The following is an 18,993-nucleotide window of genomic DNA, read 5'->3' as shown; positions in this document are numbered from 1 at the left end:
AATATCGATAGTCAATTGTTCACGCCACGCCACTGCGTTAAACCCTTTAAGCGGCGGATCCAGCAATTTGGCAACACCGGATTCCCTCCATTTAAACCTATGTTCTAATCAATTCTTGTCGGAGCAACTGGCCCCGTCAAGAATCGATACATCTTCATTGGTTTAAATGGAGAAAAACAATGTTGCCAAATTGCTGGATCCGCCTCTGGGCGTACGGCACTGAGGGTCATAGAGTACATAGAGTCGTAATGTAAGAGGGAGAGCTGGCGCCACTTTTAAGCAATTTCCGGGACCCGAATTCCGAGATTCCTGTGCGGCGTCGGGTCTCTTTTTCGATACATAATCGATTGTTTGAGATACACGGGGACCCGACCATATTCCTTACCGCCATTTTGGATCGAACATGTATCGAAAAAGTGACCCCGCACACCGGGCTCAGAACTCGTCGAGCAGAACATGGCGCCAGCTCTCCCTCTTACATTGCAACTCTATGTACTCTATGCTGAGGGTCAACAGAGGACAGAACCGCATATCGGCACACTGGAAAAAAATAAAAAACCCACATTGGATCTAGAGTCCAGACTCTTAAAAACGTCGACAAGAAAAAATTACTCTATTTTCTACTAATGGTAACCGATGTCTTTAGTAGAGGATACGAATCTTGGTGTGGCTAACACAAACTTTGATTTACCTGCACTGAGGTTTGGTTTTCATGAGGGTAAATTTCAGTTATCTACAGGCTGATTGTTGAAATTGAAAGACGAAGCAATAGGCATAGAAGACAAAGGAAAAATGTAGCGATCCTATTGGTAGTGATCCTATTGGTGGTTGCAATGGACTAAGGGGGTAAGTAAGAGATAACAATAAGTAACGGCAGCCCACAAGAAACCTTTAGCTATAATCCATCACTTTCCCCATTAGCTCGTGAGAACTACCCATTTCAACCAATAGGATCGCTCGATTTCCCTTTATCGTTTTTGCCAACGGCTTTGTCTATCGATTTCCATCATCACTTCGCTGAACTGCAAACCTCGATGTTCTGTGACGGCTAATGTTTAATTTTTAGTAACAGAAGTTTTTTTTTTTTTTTTCCGTGTAGTTTGAATAAAATTAGACATTGCGTGTATCACGTTGTCAAAAATCAAGTGGAAGTACGTATGGGAAATATTCCGCACTGAAAAAAAAATCTCAGTGTATTTACTAAGAAAAGGGTAAAATTACCGGTGATCCAAGATTGCGCGAAAGGTCTAAGAAAGTATATGAGGATTGCGCGAAAAAGGCACAAGGATTGCGCGAATAAAAACCTTAACATCTGCTACAGGAATGCACAAATTTAAAATAAAGCAAATTTAAGGTAGAAGTTTGGCAAAGCAGGAAACGATTGGAAAATGAACGCATATTTATGTTGACGCTAGTTTAAGTTAGTTTGTTGACAAATCATCGATGATGAATACCTTCTGATGATAAATGAAGTGAAAAGATTAAATAATGCAGTCGTGGGTACACAGAACTTTCCTAACTTTTCTCAGAACAATATTTAATCGTGAGAAATGGGACAACGTTGGATTGCTCATACGGCAGCGAAACACAACATAGGCTATTATTATTCTATACCGCGATAATCGCGCCAAGCACAGTGCGGCCGGCGTTAAACGTATTTTAGCGCCTGCAAGACATTAGGAATACTTCACGCATTGCGCCAAACAGTGCGATCGGCGTGACGCCCCGATTAGCGCCTTCACGACGGCATGAATACTTCTCGCATTGCGCCAAACGCAGTGCCGTCGGTCAGTTTGCGTGAAACGCCGCATATTAGCGCCTACAATACTGTAGGAATGCTGTACTACTGCATGCCATCATTATTGACTTTCTGCTCCAGTTTTTACCATAATCTAAGGGAAAATATGTGTATTCACATCGTAACGATTCAGAAACTCGAATGATATTTATTTATTTATTTTTTTTTTTTAGTGGCATTAAAAGGATATAGAGTTAACTTTATCGGGTAGAAATTGTCGACACTTTTATTTGAGATCATTGAGGTGAATTCACGGAACCTTTTCAGAAAAACTCTCTTTAACTTTTTGAAAACATGCATTAAAAATAAAACATGCAAAAAGGTGCATGACGTTGCAATCAGAGATAAATATACCCTTTCTTTCGAGGGCTCCCGTCGGGGTTTGAATCCATTCGTTTCTTAAAAAAACATGAACACGGTTGTTCTACGATGCAGTTTCTTCCGAGAATAATTGGCAGCCGCGTAGCAGCCAAAGGCCCTCAGTTCACTTTTTGAATATCTTTGAAAGCTCTCTGGGTCATTGGTGCTGCGAGGGCTATCCATCGAGAAGAGACATGCCCGTGAGTGAGGAGAGAATGAAATCTTCCACGATGTAGTTATCTATCACATACTACCAAGGTTGCCAGATTAACGTTTCCTCATTAAATATCGAATATTCGCGCAAACATGTGAGTTTTCAGTATCAGAATAATTCGCGCAATCCTTTGCATCTCCAAAAGGGTAAAAAAGGAAGCGTTCGCGCAATCCTTTCGCAGCCAAAATTACCAAGAATTCAGGGTTCTATTTGATCCCAATTTTTTCTTCGTAAAATTACCATTTACGGAATTGGTAATTTTACCGAGAAATCTCGGTAAAATTATTGAACTTTTTCGGTAATTTTACTGGACCTTGGTAAAAACGCCAATATTTTTTATTGACTGTGGTAGAATTACCGAGATAAAATGGCGAAGTTACCGGGAACTGATTACCAGTATAAGTTGTATTCTTACCTGAAAAAACAGTAAAAATACCGGTTTTTAGGTAAGCTTACCAGTCTGTCTTGTAAAATTACCAATAATTGGTAAAAAAAGTGAGATGGTAAAGGTACCAACGAACCGTGGTAAAAACGCCGAGAATTTTTTCAGTGCGCTAATTTTTTACTTTCTCGCTCCCCTAGTTGTCATCCTGCAAGGGGGAAAAAAATTTGAAATTTTTTCTTCTGGTGAGAAATGGACTTGCAAATTTTCAAAAACTACATAAAAAAAAAAAAAAAAAAAAAAAAAAAAAAAAAAAAAAAAAGTTGAGAGTTCTAGACATGACGTCAAAACATTCTTCGAGTTGAACAGCTTAAAAGCCTTTGTTTTCTTGAATGCTATCCGATCGGATGCTTCAATTACAATTTGCAGGAATTCGATCGAACGAAAAACTTTTCCGGTTCAGATAAAGCGCAATCCAAATCTAAGGAATTCCGCGGGAAATGACGTTCACACATCCGTTGAGTGGTGACACGAAAATGCGTCTAATTCTTATAATAAATAGGAAACCGACAATGAACTAGGTACATTTCATTTTAAGTGCGCTCAGTGCTCGATCGCGTAGCCATCGTATTCAGATTATTATCGTCGGGAAGCCATTATCCTATCGCAGAACAAGGTAAGGTAAAAGTTTCTTTCAACCCCAAAGATTATTATCAGTGTAAATTTCTAATAGAAAAGTCAATTGTGATATTGTGCGCTTGAAATTATGTCAAACACGCAATTGGTTGGGAAAAAATGGTTTTGTTGAAGTAAATCCTACTGTCACTACTACAAAAAAAAAAAAAAAAAAAAAAAAAAAATCAGAATAAAAACTAACACAATAAACGCACATTTAAGTACAGGTTCTTTAAACAGCACGAGTTAATATTTTTTTCAATTCTCTTGGTAGTTTTTGATTGAGATTTGAGATTCTTTTAGTATTTTTTTATTTCATTTTTAGTATTTAGAAAGTGCGCGTTGCACATTCAAAAATTGAAGACGCTGTCGCTTTAACAAGACTACACCGGGTTGATTGTGCCGCCTTGTGATGCAACTATTCGTTCCAAGGCTGTGCATGTTGCATTTTAAAAATTGGAAGGCGCTACCGATTTTCTGACTTTTTCAGAGATGCATAGGGTGGGGATTGCCACTTGTGAGTAACTTATAACGTATCTCATTTTGCGACGTCGCAGACTTCAAATCATATTTTATTTTTTTAATACAAAACTACTCGGCGTTAATTAATGAAAACTTTCTGTGATTTTTTTTTCGCTGTTTGAAGAAAACTCTGTAAAAATTTCAAGGAATGATACTGATTTGCTCACCTCCAAAAAAAAAAAAAAAATAAAATGACAGAGGAGATTTTCAAACACCGTAAATACGATACGTGGGCTGGTAGTTTCACCGTCAAAATGAAGAGTATTGGGGCCATTTAGTGGCATACACATGGTGTCTAAGGCCACCTAGTAGGTTAATATCTCCATATATGAAGACAATACTGCCGTGCTAAGGAAGAACGCCGTATGAACATTCGAGAGTTGCCAAATTTCCTTCGATAAAATGTTTATTTTTGCGGAAATTTATGCATATTTCTCCTTGAAAATAAATGTTCAGATGTTTTAGATTAAATCGTAAAGAAATATGTCTGAAAAATCCAATAGAAAATATGCAAAATTTTCCAAATAATTTCGTTTCTTATTGGACGAAACACGGCAACATCTGAAGGTTCATGCGGCGTTTTTCCTTGGCACGGCAGAATACTGAGTTGGTTGAGGCGCTCTGATGCAGCAATTCGTGTCCCACGGATGTGCCTGTTGTATATTCAAAAATTGAAGGCGCTCCCTCTTTTTCCACCTATTCGGAGGTACACGGGAGTTGTTAGTTGTAGCAGCCAAGTGACAAAGTACCAATATAGGCAAAGTAAGTATTGTAATGTAAATCCTTCAACTACTTAAAAAAAATCTTCTATCTCTGACGCGGTCAGAAAAGCGGGAATTCTTTCAATTTTTGAACATGCAACACGCACACCCGTGGCGTGCGGAAACAATTAAATTGCTGATTTAACAATTCAATTGCTAAAGAAAGTGACTGCAATGTTTCAATGTAGATTTTACAACAAGAAAATGCTACTTTAACCACCCCCGTGGTTAAATTAGCTTACAATAGTGGTTAAAGTAGCATTTTTTCAAATTTAATCTACGTCGAAATATTGCAGTTCTTTTTTTTTTTAGCAATTTAATTGTTAAATCAGTAATTTAATTTTTTTCGTGTAGTTGCATCAGAGAACCTCGACCAAATCAGCGTGGTCTTCGTAGCTCAAGATACTAACGAAATTGTTGGCTTTAGATACTCAGGCCTTGTGCATGCCACTAACTGGAAATATTCTCCCGACTGAGTACAGGGCGTATCGTAGATAAAATTTACCATTCTGAAAGCGTTTCGTTTTCTTCAACAGATGTTGGTGAAACTGGCTGCGATTCTAATCATGGCTGGACTGTTAGGAGATTCAAGAGCTGCCGCACTCGAAGCTCAAAATCAGATTTCCAATCTGAGAGTCAAAAGTGGATGGTACCGGTTGGGAACACCTGTGAGCGATGACAGTAACATGATCCCTGATTTTTCCTTCAGCAAAGTCATTGCCCTCCTTAAGACGTTCCTTATGAATGCTTCAGAAGGCTCCCTGAATAATACCCAGCTCTCCAATTTCAAGAATACTACTCTCATGACGGTGACAAAACAGAGCGTGACACAACTCGCCGGTTGGTATTTTAAAATCATTATTGTGAAAGCTTACAGACAACTTATTTTTTTTTATTTTTTTTAATTTATTTTTTTGGTCACGATGACCGCTACTGATTGATCTAGTATTAAACTGCCATGATGGGGAGACCTATTCTACGGGTCTTGATGAGAATTTTAACTTCCTTAAAATTTGGATTACAATTTTTAAAATTGCCGCTAGTTGGAGCTACGGTTCACCACGAAATTTTAGAGAACACCAACGCGGGAAATCGAAAGGACGTGATACAAGAAGCGCGAATTTAACATTAAGAAATTGATTTCAAACTTGTACGACGTGCACATCGCGATTTTTGGTACGGTTTTCCTCAAAATCTCTGCATTTAGATACATCCCTTGTGTTGGACAGACCCATGGAACGGAATGAAGTTTTTGCATCCCACGAGAGTTCACGATCGAAACACAGAATCACATGCAAAATGGGTCACTAAACAGTGTGTTTTTTATTTAATCCTGAAAATACCAGGTGAGAAAATTACGCGGTGATTTGTTGCGTATTTTTGGAACAACCGAAAGGCACGATCACGGGTTGGAGCGTCTTCATCGTTCATGATACTCTACGTATTGTCACAGAGTTATTTTAGTTGCCTATCCGATCCACACCCAACCTATTTATTGTACCTATTTATATATACAAATTGTGTACGCACAGTAATGGCAAAATAATCAGTGCTCTACACTTGTTCCCTTATTTCTGATTCTTCATTTACACACTTGTGGCTTGTAAATTTCCGGCGATTGTCAATTCTCTTTAATATTTAGATGTTCCCCAAGTTGAGCCGTTTCCGAGACAAACGATTTTACTTGGTTTGATTCCCGGACTAAACACCCCTTTTCCTCTTTTCAGATTTTCCCGTATCCATGACAACCGCCGAACAGATGGTCGAGATCGTCGACTTAAAGGCTATTTGGAATCAAACGGAAGTCCTATTGGGGCTCCTTAAAGCCGAAGGGGAGCTTGTGGCCCTATTGAGCGGGACCGCAATGAAATTAGTCATGACAGCGACCTCTAGCGGCAACGGTACCTGTCAAATTGATATTCAGATGGTGCTTCAGAAACTCGGCTTGGACTTGGATTTTTCTCAACTCCCTCTTGGCATCCTCTTCCAAGTAGTCGTATCAATTCTCAGTTTTCTTGTGTCGGCACTCGGGGATCTTCTGTCTCCCGTACTTGGACCGTTATTGACGATATTGGTAGGAAATCTGATAGAGCAAGAGATGGACTCGAACTATGTGTGTACACTTATGCGAGAAATAGAGGAGGGTCAAATAGTACCGTTACCTCTATTCCCTCTATAAATTAAAATTTCTCTTTTTACGAGAGAGCTTTTTTTGAGACGGTTTGATTATCGATCTAATAATTGATAATTTCTGGGAGTGTCATGTGAGGAGGACATGCTGTGAAATTGAGCAGGGTTGCCACAGAATTTGGAAAATGAAATTCCCTGATAGTTCCCTGATTTCCCTGACACATTTTGGTGAAATTCCCTAACAATTGAAAATATGACAAATGGTTAAGAAGACATAATAAAAATAGTTTTCAGGCAACATTTGTTGTTCGAAACCTCAAACCTATTCTAAAAAGCAGATAAAGGCGATTTAACAAATTTTTCCTGGCATTTTCGTCATTTTCCCTGACATTTCCCGGTTTTCCCTGACTGTGGCAACCCTGATTGAGGTGTTGGGTGAAGAAAAGGCGTTTTTGGTTGCGGTGTCTCGAAATCTCCACTGCTGATTGGACGTATTTCTACTAAACGGAACCAGCGACGGGTGGGAAAGAGGGGGTGTGCTTGTAAGTTGAGGGCCATAAGAATGGATGGGAACTATAAAGCGCCAGTGACGTCACAGGCGACGACCGTGCTCGAACACGACAAGGAGATTGACTCTAAACTCATGACCCCTGTCCACGACACTCATGCCCACGGCTCATGAGTGTCGCATATTTAGGCGCTGAGTTCCATTTGATTTCATGTCGAATTCCAGTTTTCTATTTCCACGAGAGGAATCACGTCTACTTGTAAATTGCTTCTCATGTACCTTTCTTCTACATCACACCCCATATTTCCCACCTGTCACGAGTTCCTACCGGCGTAAATATGTCCAATTTATATTTTACAAAGGAAATTATTGGGTGAATTTTCTTGAGATCCAGCATAGTAAACAATGATTGCATTTTGCAAAAAGGAACTAAGAGCATACCAATGTTGCCAGGATTGTGCAACTCATATTCTTCGCCAAAAACTACTGAGATCGTGCAAAATATTAAATTCACAAAGATAATTTTCGTCTTGAACTGATAGTTTCTTAGGAGTAAAGATAAATAATGTTTAGATGATCGGTTTATATTTGCAAGGTAAAGGAAGATGTACAATCTTCGCAGCATTGGAATGCTCGTGGTTCCTTTTTGCAAAATGCAATCCAAATTATGAAGAAAATTTAAGAAAATAAGAAATGTCCTTTCTGCATCCAGCGTTTCAATTACTGCATTTTCACCTGCATTTTGGAGTTGACCTTTCCTTGGACAATTTTGAAATATTTTAAGGCATTTTAATGCATGTTCAAGGTTTTGAGATGAGCCCTACCTTCCTGCAAAAAGGTATTAATGGCAGGGGTCGGAGTGTCAACATTTTTTCTTAAAACATTAAAACTACCTTGTGACGTGAGAATGAAAATACCCTGGATTTTTTAATTGAATAGGTAGGTAAGTAAGAGAGTTATGATAAAATACGTGAATGTATTGAAACATACAGGTTTAAATTAAAGAGGCTGCCCACTGATGTTACAAGGTGTTGGATTTTCTCAACTTTAAAGCACGCTTTCTCCATGATCCCTCATGGGATAAAAATTGTGAAAAATTTCCTAAACTCGGCTTAATTAATACTACTTTTGCATGAAGCAACAAAATTTTCTCATGCCGTACTTCACCTCATAACCCATTTTACCTCCTCTGAATACCCTCCCCTATTCAAATTTTTCTGAAACGACACCCCAAATAATTTCTGATTTTTTATGAATTCTTTTCAAACATGTCTCAGAATTCAGAGATTATCAACTGAATCAGTCATTTTCAAAAAGATTCAGGCGATAGAAATGATAATATAAGAAAAACTGGTTTGAACTTTTAACATTGACTCGTCCACAAGCTTTTTTCTCAGCTTTGCAATAATGCAAAAGGTCTTTCTTCAAAACTTTTGTCATGGATAAGTCCTGTTTGCTTAGTTCAATTTAATACGGTGATAAGTCATAGGATAAGATAAGTTTGTGGCACCATAATTGCACCTTGTAAATTTGCTGATATCTGATTATAATTTTTTCCTGAATTTTACGGTTCAAAAAATTGTATAAATATGAATTGTTATTTCTTTCGCCTATCACTTTTTCTGGAAAACCCCAATTAGAATTAAAACTGCGGAAAAAGGAGTTCTGTTGATTTTTATTTTGTTTTTTTACGATCTTGAACTTAACTCAACGCTCTGTAAAATTTCAGGAAACACAGCTAGATTGACAGCTATATCAAAATTGTTTTTTTAGATTTTTTTAAATGGATTTTTTTTAAATAAAACAATTTTTTGAATCTCCTAAAAATGTCATTTTTTTCACAAAAAAGTTACTTTAAGAGAAGTTACTGCCTCTTCATTTAAAGAAGGAACATCCCTGAATATTTACCTTAAAATTTTTTGAAAATGTCTGCCATCATCACTCCTTAAAAAATCATTCAAAATAGTCCATTTCCATAAATTAGCATTTAACTCTTCAGCTGTCGAATCGCTAATAGTCTCATGATAGTTTTAATTCCATTGAGGATGCTAAATCAACATAAATATTAATACTTGCTGAAATATAGGGCAGCCATTCCTTAAATGAATAAAAATTTTGGCTAGATATGAGAGGATTCTTACACTAAACCAAATTCACAGTTTTTTTAATGAGTATTGATATTTTACACACTCACAATCAATAAATATATAAGAGGAAAAAGCTTAGGGTTAGAAGAAGCACAATTGGACTGCATTTTGCAATTTGGAACTATAAATTTTGGCTAATCTGAAAAAAAACTTACGTGCATAGGGAAACTAATGGCACATACATTGTTTATAATTCAGGCTAGAATTTATAGTTCCTTCCAGATTGCAAAATTTAGCCCAATTTTAGATCTAAGATGAATAAAATAAAAGCACTCACCAGCCATTGATGACTCCATCTACATTGAGCATTGGAATTATTTTGAGGATGTATTTTTCTCGAAGTTTCACAGCCGGCAGCGAGTCAGAAACAAGAAATTCAAGAAGGCCATCGATGACCCACGACGCGTTACTTTCACCCGGGTGAACACGAGACGTTAGGAATATCACTTCGCGGTTCTGGAAAAAAAATAACGGAGGATTAATTGCAATGTGTGTAAGAGACCTAGGTAATGCATTGATAGTTTACTAAGAAGATAGTTTACTTTGAAAACAGGCGTCACTCGGAAAAAAGAACAATGTCACAAAATAATAATTGTTTGTCTCTTCAGAAAAATAAAGTGAGAACTAAATTTTGCCACACCACAAAGTAGATTAAGTTTTTAAGTTTTAGTATCTGCAAATCATCTCACGCAAGAAAAAGACTTTTGTGAACAAAAGCAAATTATTCAAGAGAGGGGTTTTTGTTAAGTTGGGTGACAAATTGACACTTGACATTAAACTAAAGATAACATATTTGATAATCGGTAAGAAAAACTGCATTAAAAACATAATATGAGGGTCGTCCAGAAAGTAAATTTACCTATCCAATATCTCCTAAATTAAGATAGATGAAGAGAATCTGTAAAAAAAACTTTGAAAATCCACTACTCTCTGCTTTCTAATACACTATAGATTTTTAAATTTGGTTCAACAGAACTCTGGAAAGGTGCATTTTTCTGAACCCACCTCCTCTCTGCGCGGGTCCGAAATTTCATGGAACACCACCGACAAATGAGTTGCTGTGAGTGCTATATTATAGTTTATCGCAAAAAAGTGGCTTAAAAATGGTTGATAGCCATGTAAAACAGAAGGAAGAACATTATTCAGCTAGGAAATTGCAGAATTGTCTATGTTTTCTTTAAAATCAGTTTTCTTCGAACAAAACTTAACCCAATTGTCATCGTAACTCTACTTACTAGCTGAATTGTTTATAGGGCTTCACGCCCGATTTCGAAAAAATTTCGTCAAAGATGCATCATTATGAGAAAAATGTAACATTCACAACATCTTTACTACAAATTAACCTGACTTTGAGCAGCTTTGGTCACCTTTCTTGGTTAGAAAACGAATTATAGAGCGCAATTCTTATACCGAAACCAAATTCAGCCGGCACAACTCCACGAGTTAACCATAATTGCAGCTTAACCTTTTCATGTACTGCAGTTCAGACCCACTAACATCGAATGAACCTGCGATTTGCCGATTTAGAAATGTGCTCCCCCATATTTAACATGAAATTCAACTCCCTCTAAGTCAGTTCGTTGCGATAAGCGATAGACACAGCAGCTCATCTGCTGATGGCGCTCCGTGAAATTTTGACCCTGTGCGTAGAGGAAGTGGGTTCAGAAAAATCCACTTTTCTAGAGTTCTGTTGAACCAAATTTAAAAATCTATGGCACATTTGAAAGCGGAAAGTAGTGACTTTTCAAAGTTTTTTTACAGATTTTCTTTATCTATCTTAATTTAGAAGACATTTTTTTTTTTTTTTTTTTTTTTTTTTATTTAACAAGTTCTATTATAAAATTAATACAGTTCATTTTCCATTTCTCAAATTAATGATTAGGTATCTTAAGAATAAATAGACAAGGAATATAAAGAACAAATAACGTATAAATAGTGACATTTGAGAAGTAATGATCTAATCTACAATTGACTGAGTAAACACTGAACGGCAGGTCGGGAACTTGTTGTCAGCCTTTAGCTGACACACCGGAACCGCCCTCTGGAATTTAGAAGACATTGAATAGGTAAACTTACTTTCTGGATGACCCTCGTACTTGAACTTGGAAGAGCTGTGAAACTTTGACAAGTTAAAGAAAATTCAAGAATTTAAAAATACGAGTGCATGATGAAGTTGCTTGAATGATGAAAAACTTATGCAAATGTACGCACTAGATACTCACAATTAACAGATTATCTGGTGTATCTAATGCAGACACAGTAATGAGTGGAATTTGATTATTTTTTAGAGATGAGCACAGATTATCTACTCTGATATAAACGGAAGAGTTTGGAGCATTGCAGGTCCACTTCCAAATTTGAGTCTGAAATGAAAAAAAATTTTATGTTTTTAGATGAAATTTATGACAGTGTTGTTTAAAAAGTAACGAGACCCACAATAGAGAAGAAGTTTTTACTTTCAGGGAAGTATTCATAGGTAGAGTATCTTAAAAGTCTTGTTGCCAATTATTGTGGGAGCAAAGAAAATAGCTAGCTATTTTGTTTTGCTAGCGCCAAGCTAGTTTAATAAGCTGAAAGGTCATTCCATTTGCACTTCAACACAATCAAAGAGCTTGTTTGGTCAGGAATTTGTTGATTGACGGCAATTTTTAGGCAACAAGTTCGGATACTCCATTGAAAATTTAAAATCTCTTTTAAGGCCGAAGAAAAAGTAAACTTCTTCTGATCACAGGGCTTTGAAGAGGAAAAACACTGTATCACTTCAAAGTAAACCAATGATAAATATGATAACTTTAGGTCTGACTTAGAATATAAACCCAACAATAACATTATATTTACCTCAGTTGCCTACAACGGAAGCTACTCTCCAAAATGACACATCAACGGTGTAAGTCGGAAATCACATAACTCGGTTTGCGACATCGCAGACTTCCTATCATACTTTATTTTTTAAATGGAAAACTACTCAACGGCAATTCTTTACAACTGCCGTGATTTTTCTTCTCTGTGTAGAGAAAATTCTGCAAAAACTTCCAGAAATGATGTCAATTTGTTCTCCTTTGAAAAAAAGCATCGAAGCGGAGATTTTGAGACACCGCAAACGAGTTATGTGATTGCCGACTTACATCGTCGATATTCCAATTCATCACTATGAGACCAAAATATCAGAAGCTGCATTTACCCTATCTTTATTGCAAAGGAAATATATATTGGACAACATTTTCAAGTGACTCTGTTTATTCGCTTCTTCATAAAAAAAAATGGACAAATTTGAGAAGCTTGGCAACATAATGCCTAAGCAAAAACTACACTTATAGGCCAAAAGATGACAAATAGCAGTTCCGAAAATTCCTGCTTCTATTTTAACATGGCAAAAGATTTTTGCTTGTTAATAACGAAGCATTTCTGTTTATTACAGAGAGCCAACTTTATGACATGAAATTTTCACAGAATGCTGTTTAAATACTTCAGAGTGTCTACTAAAACAGGCTGGCCAAAAATCAGTACTTTTACAGTATTTTTTTAGTACATTCCCACAAATAGCAGTTCCGAAAATTCCTGCTTCTATTTTAACATGGCAAAAGATTTTTGCTTGTTAATAACGAAGCATTTCTGTTTATTACAGAGAGCCAACTTTATGACATGAAATTTTCACAGAATGCTGTTTAAATACTTCAGAGTGTCTACTAAAACAGGCTGGCCAAAAATCAGTACTTTTACAGTATTTTTTTAGTACATTCCCAAGAAATTCAGTACCACCTCAACATAAATATTCAGTACTTTTTCAGTACCTCCAATTGACAAAATTCGAAAAATTTCAAATATTTGAATTTCTCTCTCAAAGTGCGACAAAAATGTAAAAAATTCTGGACCGTCTTGCGGAATTTCCGCACTATTTCAGTACTTCCGGACCGCCCTTAAAAAACCAGTACTCTTTCCGGACTTTCCGAAAATTCCGAACTTGTAGACACCCTGTACTTGGATAAATCAAAGAAATTTTTAAGAGATTATTTTGATTATTTTCTCACTTAAAAACTATGATACAACCGAAGTTTGCAAAACATAGTTACAAGATTCCCCCAGTTTTTACATCAACAAGAAGCAAACAAGAAAACAATTTATTTGAGGGACTCACCAATAAGAGGGAATAAGTGTATGGAAAATGGTATGCAAAGTAACAAACATCTAAAGCATGAGGAAATTTGAACGAAAAAGTGGCAGTGAAATAAGTTTTCTTCCGCTTATTGGAGAAACGGTAGCTGTTCCGGTAATAGCAAATATCTGTGCCTATCCTCCTCCAGCCTGGCCTGCCAAGGGTGGCTTCTTTGACGGAGAATAATAGAGGCTTCATACCGAAGTTAAATTGGGAATTTGATTTTAAGCAATTTACTATGTTGAACACATATGTAGAGTTGGCTTCCATGTTTGAGACCTAGGGAAACAAACAAAGCCTGAATTAACTTAAATTAAATTTTTTAGGTGATGAGGATTGTTTGCAAGCTCTTTTGCCGCGCAGCGCTCAAAACACCATCTTGCTGGAAAAAGATGCAAAAATTTGGAAAAATCTTTGAATTAGATTGCAGAATTTTTCCAGATTTTTGATCCTCACTCCCCCCTACATCCCCTGCAACCATGACACAACTCCGGATTCCTCCTCCCCTAGAAAGTTGTCACACTAGCTAAAATCCCCCCCCCCTTTTATTCTTTTTTATTTTTTGCACAGGTAAAATTGATTTACTGACATAATCCTGCGGTCAAAATCCCGTGCGACAAAATCCTGCGGTCAAAATCCCGTGCGACAAAATCCTGCGGTCAAAATCCTGTGGACACAATCCCGCCATAAATGAAAAAGTAAAATACATCAATAAAAGTGAGAAATTTTACCTTCCATTGTTCCATTTTCCATGAGCTGATCCTCGTGAGTTTTATGACGAAAGTATTGGAAAATTGGTTGCGCGACCGAGTGTGATAAAAGAATAGAGCGGGTATATAGAGCCCTTGTCAAAATGATGAAAAAATTAAAAATTAACAAAACTTGGTTTAGAATTTAGCTTAAATTCTGTGCAATACCTGTTGCTTAAGATTGCGGTACTTTTTTTCGTTGCGGAGGAAGGGGTTTCCCGACAACAAATTATTCAATTTTTTTCTGCACACTTGTTCCACACAACAACGTGGGTTGAGCTACCAGTTTCAGCGATTCGCTCCTTCACATCGTTCATAACTGCTTTAACTCAAATTTTAGCAGCATTTGGCTGATGAAAATGAGCACCCGCATTTAGAATAATTTATTCATCTCCGGATGTATGCAAGCACGACATTTGATATTGACAGTTTTTAACTCGGTACATTTCCAAATTGTTTTGGTATTTGTTGGCGGTTTTTCTCGTGAATACAAATATCCTTTATGGATCAGTAGCTTTGACCCTTTAATACTCTTTAAGTATTGTAACATATTCAAACACAACAGTAGAATTGATTTAATCAAAACAAATGTATCATGAACTTAATTTTCGCTTTGCGGCGTGGTTTTGTCGGCACACCGCTAAAATTTGCAGCTGGAAAAAAGGGCTTGAAAAGTCGGTTTTCTTCTTAAAAATCAGTGCAACTTGAATGTAGGTACATATTTATTTACTTATGATCATATGATGTCTCAAAGGCTCAGCACAGCGTCGGAATTTCCCCTGTGACTTGTTACGCTTAGCACAAGAGTACAACTGTAATGACACAGTACCTATGGTTACAATGACTACATTTACAATTATTTTTATTAAAGAATTCATCTTTGCTACAGAAGAAATTTTCAGTTTTTTATTTGGTGAAGCATTTCTAATCATTGACATCACATAAGGTATGACAGAAAAATATAAAGAGACAAAAAAAAAAAGGATCAATTACCTCAAAATAAAACCACTGATGATGACTTGTAGAATTGATATCTGGTGTCAAAATTAGATCATACTCTCTGGTTCCAACCTATAATAAGATAATTTCAGTCTGTTAAGGATGAAAAGTACAAAGAGGAAGCTTGGAAACACTGCGCAATGAGTTATTTTGTACCTGAATACACTCCATTGAAAAGCTACGTTTGTAACAGAATACACTTAAAGCGTGTTAAAATAAAAAAAAATTGAGTATTAAGCAATATTCATCTCTGTAGGAAAAATCAATTTTTAAAAAATTCAAAAAGCTTTCGAAAAAGCAAAACTTCAACAACTCCAGCAGGAGTTTTCAGCTGTTACTTCACAGGGCAATGACCAAAATACGAACTGCTTAACTCCATTTATGACATTGCAGACTTCCTGTCATACGTAATCTTATTGTTTTAAAAGGAACGTAAGTTTTTGTAAACTTCCTCAATTTTTTTCCTCTTTCAGGAAAATATTTTATAAAAATTTAGCATAAAATAAGCTTGTTTCTTTTCTGAAGTATAAAGTGGGAGCTAAAAATTTTGAAAACAGCAATGGAAATACGTTGTTATGCACTCGGGCCATTGATATTCATTCTTTGAATTTTATAATCTGCTTGCCACTGAGATCTGGAAAATGATTCTAAATCTTCTTACTTGTTTCCCTCTCTTTAAAACTGCCTCTGGAGTCAAAAACATGTTTTCAAAACATGTAACATTCAACCCGCTTTTCTCAGAATTTAGGAAGATTCGACAATTGAAAAACAAAAATCTGAAATATTGCCCAGAATTGGAACTAAGTTTGACTTATATTGACAGTAGAAAATAGGTTAAGGTCTTTCTCCCGCAGTCATTTTAGAGCATGGGCAATGAAGTTTTTTTACAGTAAGTCGAATGAGACATGCTTCACAAAATGCTACGTAATAAATTAAAATGAAATGAGAAGAAAAATACCTGAATTGCTTTCCTCAGATTGCCACTTTCAAATCGAGATTCAAAGCGAAGGCGTGCGGTGGATCCAGGTTCTTTGACACCGAGTTTTTGGATATCCTTGTTGCACAACCTGAAAATCAACGGATCAAAACTCAAAATGAGATTTATATTAAATGCTCAATTATGAATACTAGGAGGATAAGGATGATAAAACAGAAATAAAAAAAGGAAAAAACAAAAATATAATGGAGCTAATATTTAACCTCGCACTTCAGTCAATTTGTCAGCGGAAACTGTTACTAGCATCTGCTATAAATTTTTAAAAATGAACAAGGAACTGTAAATAATTGAATATACAGTCATACAATTCAAGATCTTCTCTCGATTTTGAAAAAAAGAAACTGTTAAGGTAGAGAAAAATACTAAAATTGGTCAGATTTAAAAAAAACTCATTCGGACCAAACGACCCATTTTTCCGATAAAGAAGAGATGTATGAACATTAAGCTTTGAGTGTAGTTTAATCCCTTGAGTTCTTTTCGAAAACTTAGAAGAACAAAATAAAATTAACAAAATGAGAGCAATTTGATTCCAAAGTTTGGCAATTTTGAGCAGTCTCCTTTCGTAGAATTTCTGGTAGCATCCAATCAATCTGAAATACATACGATACTATCCTCCTTTTCTAACCAGGAGCTTTTTTGGGAGCTTCCCTCCTGAAGATTTTTTAAAAATGAATTAGAATTCTCTCATTAAAATTATTTTAAATTCAGTGATTCTAAGGACAGGAAATGATTATATGAAAGTAGAGAAAACACATCGGACCGTGGGTGATAAAAATATTCAAAAGGGAAATACAACATTTAATAAAACATACGACGATTAGAGTGGTAACAGGAGGATGGAATATTCTGGATGAGAAGAATTGAAAGATGCAAAAAATGACATTAATAACATTAGAACATTTTTTCCCCCAGGATTAAAACAGGTATAACAGAATATCTGTCAAAAATATAGAGAGCTTTCAAATTTTCTTAGCAAAAACAGGTATCCATTGCCTTGCTAATCATGCATTTATCGTCGTTTCTCGAGAAAAAGAAAATGTCTTCATGTCCACACTGAAAAATTTCCTCTCTTACTTTTGTCAGACTTTCTTCCATTTTTGACTGAAAATGTTAAAGATCTTTCTTCTAGAAACACGCCAAAATCAATGAAATTTTGCGCAGAAATCACCCATTTATATTCTTGTGAAAAATAAAATCATTTGAGTTAATTTTAAAACCTTGAAATGGAGTTAGGTTCCTATGTTTAGGTGATGACAACATATTGAAGGTACTTGCATGAAGACTGATATTTTGGGCTTGGAAAGATTTGTTGCCATTTAAACTTAATAAATTATTTTGCTGCTTTGGAGATCAATTCATTTCGACGACTGTTTAATTCGTTCCTCAGCAAAAAACTGAGTTTTTATCGGTAATAACATACAAGTCAAAAACCATAGGATGTCTACGGCTACACTCTTTAATAACATTTCTGTACAACGTCAATAATGATTTCAGTGGGCAGCGCGGTCGATTGAGTTTTGATGCAAAGGGCTGTGTTGTGGAGTTTGGGTGGACGAATAACATTCAATGATCGACAGAGGTACAACATAGAAACGCATACATGAACGGGCCTGGGAGTCATGCTCTGATGCATAGAAGACTCGACCAAAGACTAACTTACAGAATCAGGAATAAACAAGTTAATTTACATTTCAGCAGGATCTTGCGTGCGGATGTGAACCTCTGCCGCCGCCAATTCGTCCAAGTCGTAGACAATATTGTGCAGGTATCGGTCGGCATTTAAACCTCTTTCAACACTGGACTGTAGTTTTGTCCTAAAAAGAGGAGAGGCAATTGTATGATAAATTGATAAAAAACGGTTCTCACATGTAAGGGGAAAAATGTGGATTCACACAAAACAAAAAAACGATACAAGCATCTTCCTTTGGATGCTGCCCTTTCTTTTCTTAAGCTTGTCCTAGAGAACCGCTCAAAAATAATGCCACAAACTGGGAACAGGTTTGCCACAGGATTTGGAAATGAAATTAATGAAAAAATTTCCCTTTCACTTTCGTCATTTTCTCTAACATTTCCTAGTGTTCCCTAACTGAGGTGGGAAGCTAGAGGTGTCGTCAGCTAAGTTGACGATTGTTTACTTTCGGTTTGCAGGCGTTTCCGCGTCACGACTATCCACATGAAAACATTCGACTCTCGCAGAAGCAAGAACACAAGCTTAGATAAGTTTTTTAATACTTTCAAACCTTGTAACACTTTAATTTTTAGCCACACAGAAATCACAACCACATAACAGTCAGGAGTCATAACTGATAAGTAGTTTTTTTAGGATACGATCATGAGACGGATGTTTTTAAGGTGGATAGTGGTGAACGCCGCTTTGTGCAGAGGCCCTAATTCTTCGTTGGCACTTGCAAACCGAAAGTAAACAACCCTTATATTAGCTGACGACACCTCTAAAGAGTCTGGTGTAGCATGACTAGGGAGAGGGGGGAATTAGATACAGCGTAAAATCAATTAATCTTTTAAAAATTGGTGCAAATCGCTGTATTTTATTCAATGTTTTTTTTTAAAAAAAAAATTCGATAGCAATAGTGGAAATGT

At 36.4% G+C, this 18,993-nt stretch overlaps 2 protein-coding genes across 7 annotated transcripts in view; one reads left to right on the top strand and one right to left on the bottom strand.

Annotated features, from left to right (window-relative positions):
• Nucleotides 1-18,993, bottom strand: part of LOC109038298 (cytosolic carboxypeptidase 1) — a gene marked incomplete at its 3' end in the record, with an annotated part of 338,352 nt that overhangs the window by 234,532 nt on the left and 84,827 nt on the right. For all 6 annotated transcript variants that reach the window (XM_072305431.1, XM_072305430.1, XM_019053320.2 and 3 more), the window contains 6 exon segments: nucleotides 9,775-9,953; nucleotides 11,720-11,860; nucleotides 13,633-13,929; nucleotides 15,393-15,470; nucleotides 16,357-16,465; nucleotides 18,084-18,209. In XM_072305431.1, the coding sequence (XP_072161532.1) occupies nucleotides 9,775-9,953; nucleotides 11,720-11,860; nucleotides 13,633-13,929; nucleotides 15,393-15,470; nucleotides 16,357-16,465; nucleotides 18,084-18,209 (930 nt within the window).
• On the top strand, nucleotides 3,282-9,177 carry LOC109038303 (uncharacterized). The gene is made up of 3 exons (XM_019053326.2): nucleotides 3,282-3,430; nucleotides 5,249-5,552; nucleotides 6,440-9,177. The coding sequence occupies exons 2-3, from the start codon at nucleotides 5,249-5,251 to the stop codon at nucleotides 6,889-6,891; spliced, it is 756 nt and encodes a 251-aa protein (XP_018908871.2). The 5' UTR covers nucleotides 3,282-3,430; the 3' UTR covers nucleotides 6,892-9,177.

This window comes from Bemisia tabaci, chromosome 10 (assembly GCF_918797505.1).
Source record: "Bemisia tabaci chromosome 10, PGI_BMITA_v3".
NCBI lineage: Eukaryota > Metazoa > Arthropoda > Insecta > Hemiptera > Aleyrodidae > Bemisia > Bemisia tabaci.
The sequence above is the reverse complement of the archived record's forward strand: the minus strand, read 5'-3'. Positions and strand labels throughout refer to the sequence as shown.

Coding starts and splice junctions, on each gene's coding strand:
- LOC109038303 (XM_019053326.2), top strand. CDS start 5,249: ATGTTGGTGAAACTGGCTGCGATTCTAATCATGGCTGGACTGTTAGGA. Junction 5,553..6,439: donor GAGCGTGACACAACTCGCCG/GTTGGTATTTTA, acceptor TCCTCTTTTCAG/ATTTTCCCGTATCCATGACA.